At 37.7% G+C, this 19,421-nt stretch overlaps 1 protein-coding gene across 1 annotated transcript in view; it reads left to right on the plus strand.

The window, feature by feature from the left end:
- Positions 1-3,386: 3,386 nt before the first annotated feature.
- Positions 3,387-19,421, plus strand: part of asic1c (acid-sensing (proton-gated) ion channel 1c) — an 86,251-nt gene continuing 70,216 nt past the window's right edge. Inside the window, exon 1 of the mRNA XM_023403724.1 lies at positions 3,387-4,888. Coding sequence (XP_023259492.1) covers positions 4,334-4,888 — 555 coding nt within the window. The 5' untranslated portion in view covers positions 3,387-4,333. The remainder of the gene's footprint in view (positions 4,889-19,421) is intronic.

The following is a 19,421-nucleotide window of genomic DNA, read 5'->3' on the forward strand; positions in this document are numbered from 1 at the left end:
TCTATTTATTAATATAATCAAACATTTCCAGTCATTGACTTATTTGTTAGTAATTATAAGTTAGTTACTGTTGCAAATGTGCTTATGCTAGCTGCTGAATGTTGCATATAGAAAAACAAAGTGCTTAGATGCTGGGATAGTTTTATAGGATCACACTTAAAGTCTAATCTGTACTTCAGGTTGTGTTCTTGCTCCTTCATGGCACTGCTCTATTCAGTGCAGCGTTGCATCTCTGCTGTCTCTCCCTTAACTTTGTGATGTATGTGCTTTTAAATGTCGACTGCTTTAGTGCCGGGTTCAGTTCCTAACAGGATAATCTGTCCTGTGAGGTGCTTGCCAAATCTGCATAACTTGGGCATCACAAAGAATGACTCACTGTAATTGCTCCTTTTAGCTCTACATCATATCAGGGCGGTTTGCTTGTCATAGGAAATGTTGCTGAACTATAGCAATTATAGCACATTACTTAATATCCAGCATCATTAAGATACACATGGTGAGAGTGGCAACAATACTGCTGTACTGTTTTCACTTGATTAAGATGACTTGTCAAATCAGGTACAACTTTTGTTTAGAATATTTTGCCAAAGCTTTTGCGACACATCTTTATTGACAGCCGATAGAACAGACTTTCTCTGACCTTCATTTATAAGGGAACCTGGGGTCAGTTATTGTATGCATTAGCTAAACATTATCTAAACTAAACATTTCAGTGTGCAGTATCCTATAAAGTAGTTTTGGGGATTAATAGACAACACATTTCCATAGCCCGATATATTACAGAATTTTAAATAAATGTCAGACATTTCCATTTCCATGTTTCCAAGATTATGATTAAGATCTACCATTATATTTAGTCCTGTATCAGGTAGGCACATGTTTGAAACCTTAGTGTAAATTGTAATTTAACAAGCAGAACCTTGTCACTCTTGTCTAGGCTGCATTAGGACCTTTACAATTGTATTGCATCATCATTAATGGTTATTTAACAAAAACAAAAAGAGGTTGTTTTTGAATGTTGAATTAACATTCATTCATTCATGTGACATTGCGTCAATCAGTTAGAAACAGGCTACTAATCTAAAAGCCAGATGTGCTTTTGGTCTGGAATTTTCCAGAACATTAGCTGAGAGTCAAAAGTCAAATTCAAAGGCCCCCAAAATGAGAGTGCAGTGCTCAGAACCACCTCAAATATTAGCCCTCCTTATTAATATTCTCTGCATTATGCTGTGCATTCCACCGTCCACTTAAAAGCCAATTACTGTAGAAAAGTCCACCGCTTTCATCCTGCAATCGGCAACAACAGGCATGCCTGCTAGTATGAATTTGGAATTTAAGTTTCCTAATCTTTACACTGGACAGTGGTACCCAAATGTAAAGCGTGAAGATATTTTTCAATCAATTATTGTATATTGCAATTGAATGTCAAATGCAAAATTCATCAAATGTTTGTTTGCATGTTTGTTTTACCGAAGACAATTCGGCTACTTATCACTATCTACTTTTTACTGAGGTTTTTCAGTCATTATTCAGTTACTGTGGAATCGTATGTAACATCACCGTAGTCACAGGATTTCACCTCAGTGTTTCCTGTATTTCTCATAAATACTTAGTTGTGACGCCTTTGCACAACCACCACACTCCACAAACTCGTCCATTCCCAGGAGATGAGACATGATTACTGCTTTTGGCTTGCTTACTGTGTGTTTTGCAGCAAACAAGAAAAGCCAGCTACCTTGTTTTTACTACTACAGTATGCGATTTCTATAGTGCTTCCTACTAATCATTAAGGTACATGTGTTGTAGGCTAGTTTATTCTCAAAGTATAATAGTATGTGTAAAGTACCCAAATCATACTCGATTTCTATTGTAGGCAGTAACTTCATTAAATATGACTCCTTGGTGAAGGATTTGTAGTTTGTCAGTGTTTGTCAACAGCACTGATTTACCCGGCACTGTTTGTGATTGAGGACACATTAAAACCCAGTGAAGGTCTCATATGTTAAATGGGCACAGCATCATCCATCACTGTTAAGTGTTTTTTTTTTTAGCACAGTAATCATTATCGGCCATGACTATGAATACAAAGGAGTGCAGCTGAATTTTATACATTTTAAAGTATTGGAGGTGATTAGCCAGCCTTGAATGAAGCATCAAACACTTGTAAATTCAAACATGTTAATTGATTCAAAGACATTTTGACAAGCAGTCATACTAGATATATTTAAGGTGTCATGATGTTATGAGTCATTAGAGTGACTCAATCCTGTTTTGCTTGGACTACTTTTGGTGGGAAGGCTGCCGTCTTGTAGTTTTAAAATTGCAATACCTCAGACATTGTTTGGTAGACCTATTCCAGCTGGTAGCATTCCCTGTCAGGTAAAAAGACTGTGATAGGTGGATTCAAAACGGCAACACTCTATCACTTCAGGCATCATTTTCCATTTCCTCCAGTGAGCAATTTTCAGATTGCATCTTGACTATGATTTTGCATGGTTGACACTGTTTCTCAGATGTTCATGGATGAAATAGTTGTTATGGTTTTCAAATGCATACCTCTATAGTGTTGTGGGTAATGGTTGCTATGCTGTTTGTGCTTGGTTACCAGGGCAGAATATTGATTTAATCCTCAAGGGCTATGGTCATATCAGTTCACCTATTGTTATGATAATAAGACATCCCCGGGTAGCCAATGAGTGATAATCTTGTTTGGTCCTAGGAGAAATGAAAAGGTTTCTCAGAATGGTGTGGTGAACTTTTAACCCCAATAAAATCACCAACTCCATTACTGGGCAAGCCGCTCTTGTAGTCACACACGATAGCCTAGCACTGCTATAGCCAGACTGTGAAATGGGTTTGAGATTGGTCCGTCACTTGATACTGCAAAAGAAAGAAAATTAGAAAAAAATAGAAAGGAAATATTTTACCTATGCAGTCTCAAGAAAGGACAAAGCATAAATATCTAAGATCAGATGATTTATTAGTCATGTATAATAATTAAGAAATCATCTAACCAGGTGGTTTGGGTAATATATTTGCTTTCTTTACTTATTTGCATTGTTATGAAAAGGTTAAAACGTAGACATTTCTGGAACTCCATTACGTATGGCAGTGCAATAAACATGCAACCTGTGGCATTCTTGTATGCGAACAAACATGTTGATGACAGAGACTCTAGGAGCAGGTTAGAGAATAATAAAAATGAAGGTGGTGTCCAGATTGAGAGACTACCCCTGTGAGCACAGACACACAAGCAAAGCAGCCATTCAGCAGTGGGATGGATCCTGACTACTAAAGAGGAAGAGGGAAAGAGAGGGAGAGTGAAAGAGAGAGCGAGAGCAAGAAATGGGGGAGTGGTGGGAGAGAGAGAGAGAGGAAGCGAAAAAGAGAGTGAAAAGCTCCACACGGCAGAATATAAATCTGTATGTTAACAGGACTAAAGCTGGAGGTCTCGAAGCGGCTTTAGTGGTTGTACTGGTGGGGGGTGGCCATAAAGCATCAAGAGGTGGTCTTCCCTATTAACTGAGGATCTGTGCAAATAAAGAAGTGGGACCCGTGGAAGCCGTGAACGCCGGTTGTCAAGCACAGTGGTGGGTTGGTCGGAGGTCTCTGACCCTCTCATTTTCATTTCTGGAAGAAAAGAGAAGAGCAAAAGAGACACGAGAGAAAAAGGAAGGTGGCAGCGAGGGACCAGTGAGCCATTTCTCTCTTTATTACCTCCATTCACAAAACCATTGCATCCCATTATCACAGCGATGTAGAGGCATTCTCTCCGATTGGAGGAGGAAGGGTCCCATTGACTGCTTAGGCTTAGCACCTCTCTCCCAACGCTAGCCCTTTTCATTGCAGTCTCCCCCTCATCTCTCGCCTCTATCCTTACGTCTGCTGTTTTCTCTGTTCTTCTCTCTTTTCTTGTTCCTTGTATTCTTGTCCCTTTTCACACCACTCAGGAATCAGGAGGCATTGCGTTTTGGTAGAAGTGGGTGTTCCTGGAGCTGTCATTGTGTTTGGTGCCGCTACAAAGGACAGCTGAGCAGGGAGTGAGAGGGACAGCTTTGGAGATAATAAAATAGCAGCCTGAAAGAAAAGGGGGGACCTGGGACTACAGGAACAGCTGACATCCACTGGACAGTGAATTGTGATGAAAAGAAAACTGTTACAAAGACTGACAACCATTTAAGGTAGCTATTTATTGAGACCATTACCACTTGAGAGAATAAAGAAGCAGTGTGCCAAACCAACACTGCCGGTTGGATTCTGCTATTGCTGTTGCTAAGCAAAGTCTGTAACCTGAAGTTCTCTGGGAGACAGTATTGAGCATCATCCTACAGCCATGAAAGGAAGCTCAGAGGAAAGCATTGAAAGCATCAGGCCCTCCAACCTGCAAGCTTTTGCTAACATATCCACCTTACATGGCATGAGTCACATATTTGCCTATGGGCACATGACATTCCGTCGGTTCCTTTGGACTCTCTCATTTCTGGGTTCACTAGGCTTATTGATGCTTGTCTGCATGGATCGAGTGTCATATTACCTGGAGTATCCTCATGTCACCAAGCTTGACGAGGTGGCGGCTACAAACCTCACCTTCCCAGCAGTTACCTTCTGTAACCTCAACGAGTTCCGCTTCTCCAAAATCACCAGAAATGACCTCTATCATGTAGGAGAGCTCCTGGCCCTCCTCAATAATAACTACCAAATAGCCAACCCACACTTGGCTGAGCCCGAGGTTCTGGCCGCCCTTAAGGATAAAGCAAACTTCCAGAACTTCAAGCCCAAGCTGTTCAACATGACTGATTTCTATAACCGTACAGGACATGACATCAGTGATATGCTACTGCAGTGCACCTTTCGAGGAGAGGATTGCTATCCAGTGAACTTCACCACAGTAAGAATTCATTCTTATCTTAACTTGCTGCAATTCTGCACAGTATGTCTGCTGTTCTGTTTCCTGCCAGATCTGACAGCCTGCACCTGTCTTTTATGTTCAAATAAGCTGAGACTGAGTTTTAATGTTGCTTGAGCAATATATTTGAAACAAATGTATGGCGTTTGTGCATTTGCTACTATAATAGACTGGTGTTAATGCTGTGGTTGTTTCTGAAGTGTTGTCAGTAGTTGCAAAAAGCTGCTGTTGGTGGTGTTGCATGTGTACTGTAGTTGAATGCTTTGCTAAGAGCAATTAGTGCATAAAACCTGTGTTAAGGGTAATGTCCTGAAATTAAATCCTGCAAAGATTTACCTTTTATGCCGTTACTGACCTGCTCAGTGATCTCAGCTTGGGTTCTAAGACGAAGGGAATTATTTTTGGCATGTGTGTATCTCTGTATCTTGAGGAAACACTTCCCCATAAGCTCAGGTCAAATAGATTGTTAAAGCATGCACACAGGCATTTGTTTTGGCAAATGTGTCAGATGCTGTTATAACATAGTTCAAATCGAGGTTCCTAACTGCTTTTTGCTTTTTTGTGAGGTTGGGGTCACTGTCCTCTCTCTTGTCATTACTCTCCTCTCTTGTTTATGCTAATCTTTTAAATAGTCATCAGTGCTGCTTTCAGAAAAATTATTTCTCAGTAGTCCCTGGAGACAATGTAATGTTTGTTGTGCATTTCAAATGTTTAAACAAAACCAATTACGTCTGTTATATTATAATTTAGGAAATCATTCAGAGAAAGGTGCTATGGTACTGAGTTATCACCAAGCACACATACTCTGTGCTTTGATTCATTCTACACTCCATTTGCCTATCCAACCAATCAAACGCAACTCTTCATTCACTACACAGTATGAATGAAGCCCACTAAACTGCAAATGGTTTCCTTTTGGGTGCATTAACAGTAAATCCTCATTCATTTAAAGACATTGAACATGGTTAAATAGACACAGTAACATGAACTTGTCCTCTTGGTTGTTTCATGTGTTGATTAGAAGCAATGGAAGGAATAGATTTGTTGTGGGTCCAAGTGTGGGTCCATTATACCCTCATAAAGATCTTAACACACCCAATTACTGTATCTGCAATATAATCTACACTGTGAGATGGGGCTGTTTATTCTTAAAAATTGGCAGTTAAAAACGGAGTGTGGGTAGCCGTTAATGTAAAGGTTGGTCTTATAGTGAGTTTTTTGGATTTTTACTGCTCAGCAACAGATCCTAAAAGAGTAAATGATGTGAGTCCTGAGCCTTACTTTAAAGAGTTAAAGTAGAACTACAATTAAATCAACATAATAAAAAATAGTAAGTAAAATAGTGGGATTATATTTCTGCTTTGCAGTTTTTTCACTAGTGTATCATGATTATACCGCAAAGGTTTCTTTTCCTTTCATTCCTGTGTTCTCCACTTTTGCTTTTATTCAATGCAGGAAACATTTTCGAGTTTGAGCTGTTTCATTACCATTAGCCCATTTTATTTGAGAGAATAACAGACCCAAAAAGCCATAGGCAAAGCTCTCCTTATCTCTGTCTGGGTTGTCAATTATTCTATTTAAACAAGAATACAGTGCGTTGGCCAAAAAAACCTCCAAAACAAACAAAAAACCATAAAGATGCATCCTTTTATAACGGTTCATTATTCTCACTGTGTCTGTGTCCTGTATACCATTTCTTAAGATGCAGGTTTGATGGAGTAACACCTAACTTACTTATCTCTCAATTGTGTCTATCCACTCTCAAAAATACGATTTCTTATCTACATTGTATCTTTAATCAACCCTGAAAGAAACCCCAACAGATGGCCACTTTTTAAGTGACTTACTCTACAATCTTCAGAGTCGATCAAAGTCCTTTTCTGCTGTAGATAAAGCACTAATTTAATGTTGCTTTTAAGTCTTATTTCTTTTCAATCTCTTTCACAAATATTAGAAATTAGGAATCTCCATTTACATACATTTTTTTTCCTGGCAGCACTCAAGAGTGTCTAGGGAAACAAATCATTCAAGCAAACTTCCGTTGTACTGCTTGATTGAAAATGCTTGCAGCGTCAAATGAACTAGTAGAAAGATTTAGTGAATGTGGTTAGCTTGCACGTTGTCTTGTTTTTGTTGGGCAAATTTAGTTGTCCAGCACACTGTGAACTTTCACCTGGCCAAGAATTGCTGGCGTCACACTTGAACAGTCTTGTTGATACCCATCCATCATTGTGGTGTATTGTTTGGATCGAGTGGTTAAAGCAGTGACCACACCAGACTGCGTTATGCTCTCAGTGGGCAGAAATGTGTTTGTCAGGACTTGGATGAGTGCCAGTATACCATACCCATCTAGCTGAGTGTTTGGTGCTGTATCTGATAATAATCTCACACAACTAACTGCAAGCACTATGGCTTGCTCACTAATGGAGAAACTGAGTTCATAACCTGCCTTCAGCTACTGTTCTTTTGAAATCTTCACCAGAAAACACAAAACCAAGACATGTACCTAATATACTAGGTTGTTTTTGGTTGACTTTGTCTACAAATACATGTTCTTGTTGTTTTCCTTTCCAAACACAGAATCACTATTCACTGTCAGTACGCTGATATTTAGACGACGACTACAGGAAATTTTCAATTATTCAGTTTCCCCCACAGACGTGTTGAGAGGAAGATTTACAATGCAAAGGACTGTGGGAGTGATGAGCTTTGACCTTGAATAAATGAAGGAAGAATTCCATTAAGTCTGGGTTATGATGCAGTTGGGAAACAAAGCATTAAAAATGTTTTGCATTGTAATGGATGGGTGGGCAAGGGGTGAATGCCAATTTGTATTTCCAATGCCATTAACCACTTTAATCCCTCGTAATGATTTTATGGGGTGCATGTTCCCAGTGTCATGAAAAAAATTTGATTTTTTTTGTGTCCCATGCAAGGCCAATTTTGAGAACATTTTGTACCGTCAGTTGATATTCAAAATAGCCACTTGAGCATGTCAAAACATGAATGCCATGAAAGAAGTTATAGTTCTCTAGCATTCTGTCAGTTCTCAGTTGTCAGTAGCAGTAGTCAGGGCAGTTGTTATTTATTTTATTTTTTTTTAGGATATCCTGGTCTTTTATGAGTTTATTCTGTAAGCCCCCTGATTCTTATGCCTAAAATCCCTCCACAGTGGGCTTACTTTTCAGAGTGATGGAACAGATTTAACATAGTCTCTTTGGTGAGGTGCAGAAATCTACCTTCGAGTCTGAAATGAACCACAGTTCAAATCTTCTGCTGCTCACTAGTAATGCCAAAAAACCTCCACTAAGGACTTTTCTATTGAAAGATCACAGTAGGATTAACCAGATATTAATTTCAACGCTTTCTCACTATATCAACAATAATGCACCTTAAAGTCCAATTTGAATTGGTGGAGATTACACCAGTTTATATTTTTAAGGTTGTATATGATCTTAAATGGCTGTGTTCCTGTCCACAAAATGACCTTTATCAATATGTATTTATTGACTTGCTGTGACTCTGACAGGCCACATGAGTAGTCTATGACTAATGCTGTATGTAAATGGAACCTCAGTCAATGTTAGACTGCAGCTAGTGAACAAGAGGTTGATTATCATAATCTTATGGATCGGATGTAGTGCTCCATTCTGAAGTCTTGACAGGTCATGACAAGTCTCTCTGGGCTACATTTCTGTCCATTTCTTACGTAGTGTGTAAAATCAGTATTCATCATCACATTTTGCTGAAACTCAGTCTTTAAGATGTGAGTTGTCTTTCATCTTATCATCCAGATGACAGCAGGTGCCAAGGGGATGAAACATGGCTACATTTAAGACGAGGCTGACTGACCCAATGTGACTTGTGGATCTACATGTTGGAGATTTAAGAGATTTGGCTGAGGTCCTCAACATTTGGAGGCTCATTTCCCCTCTAAAGCAATTGATGCTAGAGATAGACAATATATTTCCAAGGCCCTGATATTGTTGGCTTATCACAGATACTGTATGTCAGCAGTGGTGTATATGTTGGCTGCTTTGCACAAATAGAGTACATAGTGCAGTAAAACATGCTTGAAGTAATTTTACAACAGCCATAATTTCATTGTTTGTCAAGCAGGTTCTTTTGTATACAACACTCTGCAGCAGCTTAGTTGGCAGAGTAAAATGTCACAATATCAGCAGATTGTGATGCAGATTCTGCTAATAATAACTGTAATGATTAACCATAAGAAATATATCTTTGTTCCAAACTATTTGATAACCAAATGAAGAGATCCTTGTATCAGTTCATAAATATCAGCCAGCAGACCTGGAGGACATATTAACTTGTCAAACAGAGATGTAAATAACTGAACATTTGCATATTTGGACTCAAGCATATACACAATATTATTATACAGTTGGCCTTAAGATTTATACAAGTACATTTTTACATATATTTATAATTTTTAATCTTGATTTTCCTTTTTCTTCACACTGGTGTTTTAACATAACCTTAAGACTATGCCACATTGCGTTTCCCTACACATATTGTTTAATCCTTGAGTACTTTGCATCCAGACACAGCAATATTAGCATTTGCTAGTGGTTTTGTTACTAGCTATTAGGCTATCTGGTTAAATGCTCATATGTTCACTGGTCCACTAAGCACTAGTGGCTATTATCCATTCATTTATTTTGGCTAAATAAATGCTCCATATAGCTGAACAGTTTATCATTACATATAGTCATTAGTCAGTGATCCATTTTCCGAAAGGTCTATACTGTATCAGAAAAGTCCTGATAACAATACATACTATAGACTCTATAGTATGTGTTGTTATCAGGACTTTTATTAGTATTGGCTGCCAAAATCCAACATCACTCATGGCCTTATTGATGCACATGCTCAAACTTTTGTTTACATATTTTCTTGTCATGTGTACATACACTTAGGCAGACACACAGAGGTATGTCTGCAGTCAGGAACTTGGCAGCTGACACTGAAACATGGAGCCTTGTGTAAACTTATAGGGATACACAGTGAGAGCTTCACAAAGCTACTTACCATGAAATAGAATTTTCAGCAGTAAAAACACATACTGCTCCAGCAGCCACTGTGTGAACCTACTGTAGTCATTTGATTTTGTTAAGTGGATATGTGGGCTGACTTTGTGGAACAAAGCTATACTCACAATCAAGTCCTTCTGCATCATTAAACCGATCAGTTTTAGGAAAAAAAAATAATTAATATATCCACACTGTACTACCAGCTGCTCGGAAACAGCAATTGATATGTGAACACGGTGAAGGGAAGTGACACTAGGAACTGTCAGGGAAGAAGACAACAAGGTGCTTCACTGAATAAGGTTTCATGAGTTTTTCAAGAGGTGATGAGTTGTGAGAAGAGTGTGGCAGATGTACTCTGTATAAACTTTGGAGCAGAGGGAGGTGGATAGAATCGGAGAGCATGGGCATATCTGGAAAGTCAGATATCTTGTAAATGTATATACGAATACAGCTAAGGTGCAGTTAATTTTATAATGTAGATGGAAACATCACATATTGCCAACAGGTTCTTGTTTATTAATAAATCCTTTATTAAAACAGGTAGTCTCATTGAGATTGGGATCTCTTCTTCTTTTTTCTTTGTGTACAAAAGTAAACATGCAGTTTAGACATAAATAGATATAAATTCATGGACATTAAAATAAATACAGCTATGCATTATGCATTATACATTTTCACATTAAAGAAATGCATGTACAACTGTGATTGTTAAGTGCAACCTTTTAAAAAAACTTTATATCTTTTGGAGCTCATTCCATTTGTATGCAGCATAGTATCTGAAACCATTTTTTCTGAGTTAATAGTGAACAAGAGGTACAGCTAATGTTAAAATGTTGTGTGACCTGACATTGTAAGTACTGTATTTAAATGTAAGCAGAGAGCAGAGGTAACTAGGCAGTTTTTGCAGCAGAGCCTTATAAATGAACAATATACAATGCTGCGTCCTTCTGTTTGCTAACGAGTACCATTCCACCTTTTCATATAGGATGCAATGGTGAGTGAGAAAAGTGTAACCTGTGATGAAGCATAGTGCGGTGTGATACACTGTTAGTCAAGGGGTTTCATTGTGGTGGGAGAATCATGAATATATATAATATCATCATAGTTAAGAGCAGATAGAATTTTAGATTTTACAATTCTAGCAGAAAAGAATCATGATTAGTTTTGATTCAAAAATGTAATTTTTACAAATTTTTACTTAAATTATTTTTAAGAGTTATCTGTTTTACGGGACATGTCAGCACTAATTAAACATCCTTGGTAAAACATGGTCATTACAGAAATATCTTCGGACAAATAGTCATATTTTGTCCAAGAAGTCCTGTAAGTGATACTGTCAACTTATACATACACATTAAACCTATCAAAATTAATAGTGAATGGTGATACAGTTTAATTTAGCAGCAGTTATAAGCAATGGTGTGTATGCTCAACCTCATTGGTGAAAATATAGCTGGTGCAGACAATGCAGCTACTCTGGGAGTTGTGGTCTGAGCAGGAACTGTATCTATCCTTGCTACAAATAGTGGACCCTATGTCACCTCTAGGACATGTTTTAGAGCTGAAATCCCTAAACAGTCCTCTGCCTTTAAAATTTTAAGTCCTTTAAGTCACTTATTATTGATCACCAGTCTCATTCTACTGTTTACAAGCTTACCTGTAACATTGGGGTCTTCATTACTTAGGACAGAGAATGATAAACGTGCAGAGAGAGGGAATATTCATATCCGTGTGCGTGGTTATTGAAAGAAGTTTGAGCCTAATCTTCTCTACCATCCCAAGTATCAAACCGTATCTAAAAATAAATGTATGATGCTGTAGAAAGAGACGAGCTGTAAGTGGAAAAAAAACAAAACATCATTACATTTGAGATACATTTATCTCTGAGTTCAGCAACATTCAGTTAATGTAGTTTGAGTGAAGCACCTCCCGAAATCCACAGAGGCGGTGTATACACAGGTATATGGCATGTCTACCCACCTCTGGACAGGGGGGATTTACTGTTTACCTCCCTAAAAAGAAAAAGAAAAAAAAGCCTGAGATACAAATCATTATCGATCTCATAAAGCAAGGCTGTAGTCAATCATGTTTACAATTTTGTGGTACAATACAATATGTGGTTGTAAAATATGGTATTAACTGATTTTAGCCATTAAGGCATGTGTCTCCCTTTAGGCAGTATAGCATCCTGGGCGGAAGCACTGTCTTCAGGATGAACTCAAGGACTAAAGTCCCTTCTCTACCCCTAACCATCAAGCTTCATGGCAGGGTATAAAATGTATAAGAATGGGTTTAACACTACTAGCAGGTTAACTGTGCACATGCATAACTACAAAAATGAAGCAGACAGTATACCCATGTACCAAGACACCACCATAGCACAGACTACAGGTGAGTTAATCCTGGGACTTCTGTGATCGCAGCCTGAGGCTCACTTAGAAATTAACTCATCAATGTTAAAACAACAGAGTGCAGAAGAAATTATAGAGCATGGGTGTAATTATTTTTATGCTTTGTTTTGTCATAATCACTGAATAACTCTCTTGTGATTTTGACTTTACAAGCTTGTTAGAAATGGCAAGTTTGGTGTATTATGCGGCCCAATCACATCCAAATATTTTAATGGATGAGGACGCAACAACAACAAATCCACAGTAAACAATAGTTACTAGTGACTGACAAGCTGCTTGATAGTTTAATTCATATGAACATAACACTTTTTGTCTTATAACCTACCCAATGTCTCCAGTAACTGTTTTGGAATATGACAAATATTTGACAGGCATCTCAGGAAGGCTGAAACTGTCCAACTTGACTGCAGTTTTTGTAATTTCCCTCAACCTAAGCTGGCGACGCCTGTCTGCATTCCAGTCGGGTGTCTCGAATGAGCCTAATCTCTGTCTGAGATTGCCTTATGTCGCCACTCACATTTGACATCAGCAGATAACAACATTAGTTATTACTGCTGCTGCAACAGCAGGTCTCCTGTAATACCTATGAAAAATTCCTATAGGGACTGTTGCTGCCCTGTAGTAATCAAAAGTTAGTTTATTGTGATGTTAGTTTGCACAAAAAGCAATCCCTGACAGGAAGCATCATATGTCTGGTTATGATTACTACATGACAGTCTTTTGCATTTTTATCTGATAATTGTGAAAAGACAGTTTTTGATTATATAGATATTATCAAAAGAAAATGATGCTTATTGTTCTTGGATCCTCAGTGCAAAATAATTCAAATAATTACAGCCATGGTCTCTACATTCCTTTGTATTCTGTTGTTGGTGTGACAGGTTTTACTCTTCCTGGCTTGCTTCAGACCTCGGTCAGAAACCGAGGCGGGTGGTATAGACAAATTTGATATTGTGCTAATTATCACAGCAGTGGTAATTACTGCAATAGCAGCAGTCTCACCATCGATATGTGAAGATATTTACTAAGATACTCCAAACAATCATAAAAAGTGAAGCTCATGCAGTGCAGTGTGGTGCAGGAGAGAACTAGTATGATATATACAGATAATAAAGGGCAGTAGTGGGAATGCTCAGCGTCAGTTTGTATTTCAGCCAGTCAATACATTTTTCATTGATTTTTGGCTGATGAAAATCTCACTGTTTGTGTATTATTGGGTATTCTTTGATCATTCTGTCAGATTCTGTCAAAAATGTATCCCCATTAAAACACTGGAAACAGCACAATAAACATAGCACAGGTTCCCTATCTGAAATACGAGTCTAAGGATAGAGGGTGTTGCGTGCTGTACAGGTTTTAACGCCCTTTGATGAGAATTTATTTGATTTGTTGTTACTTGCTATATAATAATTAAAATCAGGCCATTTCTGTCTTGACCCTGGCAGGGCAAAGGCTTTCAATAATACATGTTTTTTTTTTTTGTTCTGCCTAACTGTGAAAAAAAGAGAGAATTCTAATGGCGACATGATTGCATACAAGGTCAGCGCAGATACGTGATTTGCCACAAATTCAGCTGAACTGATGGGAAGACATGTCTGTGGGAGTGGACAATGTTTCAACTATGAGTGAAAAATGTGCCCTTATCCCAGGGCTTTATGAATATACTTTTATAAAGAGTAGAGGAAAGAGGGGAAAGGAATGTAAAACAAGATGAAGGAAAAGCTGATCTTCACGGTCTCTGGAGTCTCAATTCTCTACAATGTGTCTTTAACAAGTTACCAGGATGTTGAGCGGCATGTGCAACAAATCGCTGACATTGGTGGTGTTTCTGGTGGAAGAGGATACATTAGAAACAGGCAGAGTAGATTACGAGCTCAAGTACGACACATACCCAGAACTAAGGAGTCATGAGAGGCCAAGTAAATACTTCGTATCTAGATGTGTGAAGAGTGCCTAAATGTTACGGGGGAAAACAGTTCCTTGATTTTGCCATATCATGATATAAACAGATTTTTATATATATATATATATTTTTTTTTTTTGTTTGTTTGTTTTTGTTTTGTTTTGTTTTTTTGTTATGAATATTGCAAAATGATTTCAACCATATCCCCAGCCCTACTTTCCATGATGAAAATAATCAGGGTCCAGTAACATGTTAAAGTGAGCATAATGAGGGTCTTTCAAACATTAAAAGATAATTCAAAATTGCATTAAAAAATTAAAGTAACATTTTTTTCTCCAGTATCAAAGCTCCATGTGAGGAAGGTAACATCCCCTGATCACAGTTTGACATTAGAAGCCATACAGTGGTGCATTGCCTCCCTTATATTTGCAGATGAAAAGAGCATGAGTCACTGAGTTTGCTTGAGACTGTTACTGTTATGAATTTGTGATCTGTAAGACTTCACGTAAAGTAATATCACTTGATGAAATTATTTGTAGAACTATGCATTATCATTGTGAAAAGCAGATTCATTTATACTGTAAGCAAAGGTTAAACTAGTTTGATTTAAGTCCTTGACTTAGGATAAAACAGCAGACAAACAGAGGATGTTGCTGCTTTCGCAAAACAAGCACTTGTATATTTTTGTAGTTGCCTGGGCACAATGAGCATTTTGCACCTTCTATTTGCATGAGTGCTTTTTCCATTAAAGTACAGCAACTCAATGAGGAAGCACAAATAAATATGTCTCTGAGTAAATCGATTGTGCCTCCTACATGTTCAGAATGTTTATTAATTCTCACCAAATCTTGCCCAGAGCTTGAAAACAGGAGACTCCTATAGTCCCTTACATTTAAGTTCACTAATCACACGGACAGAATTGTGCTAGAAAATAATTTCACCTGTCATTACTTTGATTGTGACCTGCGTCACATCATCATAAATAGGGCTACAGCGCTTAACTCATTTACATTCATGGGCTGTGCTGGTTCGTTTATCTTCACCAAGACTGGATTACTTTATGTGAAGGCCAAATTGTCAACATGTCCCTCTGTATCGTACAAGCCCAGCTCATGACAAAGAGCAACACTGCTGCAGTTTGTTTACGGGAAACAAAATGTTTCCACTCACACAACTCTTGTAGGAATAATGAATACATTTGAATAATCAAATTTCTGCACTTCTCAGAAAAGATTGAGAATATTTTACCCTAATAATGAAAAAGTACAAAGTTGTTGTCTGCTGTGCTTTTGTTTTGATATGAGATAGCTTGCAGTCTTGAATTACTGTTCTTAATGAAATTAATCTTAGAGAGATTGGTGTGTGCCTCCAAGCTCTACACTAGCTCCTTTTTTTCTTCATTATACCCACTTAGTTTGCTGTTGGTACATAATGTCCTGTGTCATCATTTGTTCCTTTCATTTGTCCTGTAACAACCATGGCCAATACTATTATGTTTCAAAATCCTTTAATTTGTGGTTAATGCTAAATCCTGAATATCCCTTTACTTCACACAAGGGTTTAACATGGATGGCAGCATTATGTTCTTTTATTCTTTATCGTACAGCGCATGTGTTACATATTGTATAGCATCATCTGTGCTGCTTTTCACAATGTCAGCTGAAATATGTTGAGTAATGCACAGTAGGTCAATGACCCTCAGACACTTCAGTACTTGCAAAAATCCAATCTTACAGTGCAGTGGCCAGAAATAGAGATGCACTCACAAACAGGCTTTGCAACAAGTTTATTTCTATCCAGTGTTATAGTCTTGCAGTTGCAGAACATGGTGCAGTTACAGATACAAAGCTGTTAGATGATGTGATAGCCCATGGTCAATGGCCAGACAGAAGGTCACAGCTCTGTTATGAGAGTAACAGACCACCCCAGCATTCTTCACCCTTCCCTCTATGTGTAACCATCTGAGCTGACATTTGAATTTTTGTTTTGTACATCGATGCACAAAGAGATTTTGAGTAAATGTTTGACCTGTATCTATTCATTTTAACCTTATTTATACAGTGAACGTCACATTCTCTTTTCCAACAATGTGTTGGAAATATATATATATATATATATATATATATATATATATATGTCCGATTTGACTGTTCATAATTTGAGTTCACCTGTTGTTTTCTTAGTGGTTATTGTCGTTGTTCTTCTGTAAAATCTAGAAAGAAATTATTTTTGTTATTGACCAATCTGCCAGTAAGTTTTTTCTTATTAATCGAATTATTGTTTTGGCCTAGAAAATGTCCACCACAATTTCCCAAAACTCAAGTTAACATAATCATGTTGCATTTGAATGTGATATAAAACTAAGTAAACCAGAAAATATTCAGATTTGAGATGCTGGATCCAGTGTATTTTTGGCATTCAGTCCTAAAATTACTTAAATTATAAATTTATCATAAATCAATTAATTGATTTATTTTGTCATGTGACTGATAAACAGACCAATTATTTCAGCTCTAAAAAGATCTTGACTAAACATGAAAGCATGTAAACTGTGAATTAATATTCCAGCTTTCAGCCGTATTAGAATATTATCTTATGATTGTATTTTTTTAATCTCTCTCCATTCTGGTAACTCCAAGATTTCAAAGGATGTAGCCAAAGGGAAAGTTGTTCAATTGACAAGGGAGTACAGTGTTTGCCCTTTGAAAACTCACTGGATCATAATTATTTTTGTCTTCCTCTCCTGGAAGCAAAGGTCTTATTACACACCATGCAGTTAAACAACTAATTTTCCACACCATCAAATAGACCATCATATTTGCTGCAGTGCATAAAACTGATGCATGTCTGTTGAATGTCTGACGCTGAAATAGTTAATAGAATTACACAGAACTACTGATGACTAAACAGTTAAGTTCTGGAACTGATGATGTCAGGATTCTATAAGATACATCAGTTTCAAATTGATAAAAGGAAAAAAACATAAACCATTAAATCCATTTTTCTCATACTCCCTCTGTAATGACGATAAAATGCCAGTACCAGTCCATTTACATGGACAAAAATTTAATATTTAAACACTGTTATTTATTTATTTATTTATTTTTGATTAAATCTTTGTCTAAACACAGATGATAACCTGCCTTTGTTAAACCTTAAGTCTCCGTTGCCTGCTTAAAAAGATCAAAGTGTGATATATTGGTTGGTGATAAATCTATTTTCTCATTTCAGTGTGAACTGAAATGAAATCTATCCCCTTGCTACCTTGGGCCAGTCTGTTGCCATGGCAGTCGTCTGTGAGGCATGCTCCTATGCTGTTATCACGAATTGCATTACTCTACGTTCAGCACAATTACCCGACTCATCTAACCAGCTCTTAAGGTGCAACAGCACTCTTTCTGTGGTTAGCATGGGGTGGAATGCATACGTCAGCCCTCTATCTCGTTTTCTCCCCCCTCTGTTTGCTCTGAAGTGCCACTCTCTGCAGAGCACAGTGGATCGCCAACATTTGACCACGCTGACAGCAAAATGACATCTCATTTCCCTGCTGATCAATATATTGGATCGTTGAACATAACGACATACTGAAGGAGGCACTCTTCACTCAACATAATCAATATGTGAGCATGAGCACAATGAGATTTTTGTCAGAATAATTTAGGAGAGAAGATGAATTTTAATTCATGCAGAGATAGTTGTCCTGGCTTTTGTACTTACTCAAGGTATAACTCAAGGTTATCTTAAAGGGTAGTTCCACTCACAGAATATGTTTCAGTAATGGCCACTCAATTTCAAAGTATCACAGTTATTGATTTTGTAATTAATCTGCTATATATCATTCCTTTTTTTTTTTTTTTTTTTTTTTTACTTTTTAGATAAAGACGTTACAATTTGCCCTTTTGTTTTTGTAAATACATTTGTCTCCCCCCCATCTCACTCAGGGATAAGTGAAACATTTTTCTGCTAGCCCATCCTTTTTTGCCACAATAGTGGAATTTGCACTGGAGGTGCAGGGCTGTCACTTTCACTCCAATCCTGATAGGACGACAATACCTGCTCAGAAAACTAAATTGTAATTGTCACATTTCTGTAGAGTTTAGCATTATTTTCTATTGTGTAAAACAGGTGTTGGGCATTATGGCTTGCATTTGAACTTGCGCAAAATTAATTGTGTGTAAGTTTTCAATTTTTCAAAGCCCTAGTATGTAGCGACTGTAGGTATGAATTACTTACAGCTTGTGGTATAACAACACTGCTGCTGTATAAAGTTTCCTGAGTACACTTGTTTGGTGATCGACCCGAATTATGACAGCTCTAACAAGTTCCAATTTATTAGCCTTTTCTGTCTTCCTTTGTGGTTTGAGCGGGATGCTTGGTATTACTATGCACTCCCCTGAGACTCATTATGTCTGAGGAACTGGAGGACATAAAATAATGGTTTCACTGGGGACAGGATTCTCACCAGAAACACAGTTTTGGAATGTAAAGCTTCCACCCTTGCGTACGTGTTGTTAACGTCTTCTATTGTTTTGTTAAGGTGCTGGGCAGTTGCAGTGTGGACACTGCAATGGCAAGTGTGTATTCATGGTCACACCCTTCAAATGTGCTACATTGACTGTTGTCATGGATATCCAAATGTGGCTATGGCTGACTTCATAGTTTTGTGTAATTCAAAATTAAAATGATTCTCATTTATTAATGGGATTGATTGGAAGCTTGCATGCCACCTGTGGATTTTAATGGAGGGCATTTGAAAGTGAGCATTGTGTTATTGTGCAGAGCACAGCCAGAAATGCACTGTAGGTGTTGTGAATGTGCTCACACTCCTGCTAATATTGAGAAAGCACAATGAATCAGACCCCAGCTAGTTATGTGGTTTTTTCATTCTGATTAAAACCAAGTCGTTTGAAGATCTCAGGTCAACTGTTTGCATGGGATGTGAACAGCTGTTTGTCATGCGCAGTGATGAATACGTCATGCATTCATCTTTATCAACGGCTATTTTATCACTTTGGCATGTGTTTGATCAGCTCCCTGAAGATGGATGTCTGTTGTCTGTTCAGCACAGTATTTGCCATTATTGTTTTGCTCTTAATGAAGCAACAGCTTGATAACAACGCATGCTTACTCCCACTGGACTCAATGAAGGG

This window comes from Seriola lalandi, unplaced genomic scaffold (assembly GCF_002814215.2).
Source record: "Seriola lalandi dorsalis isolate HSWRI2012SDOR001 ecotype SW California unplaced genomic scaffold, Sedor1 jcf7180002054182, whole genome shotgun sequence".
Lineage (NCBI taxonomy): Eukaryota > Metazoa > Chordata > Actinopteri > Carangiformes > Carangidae > Seriola > Seriola lalandi.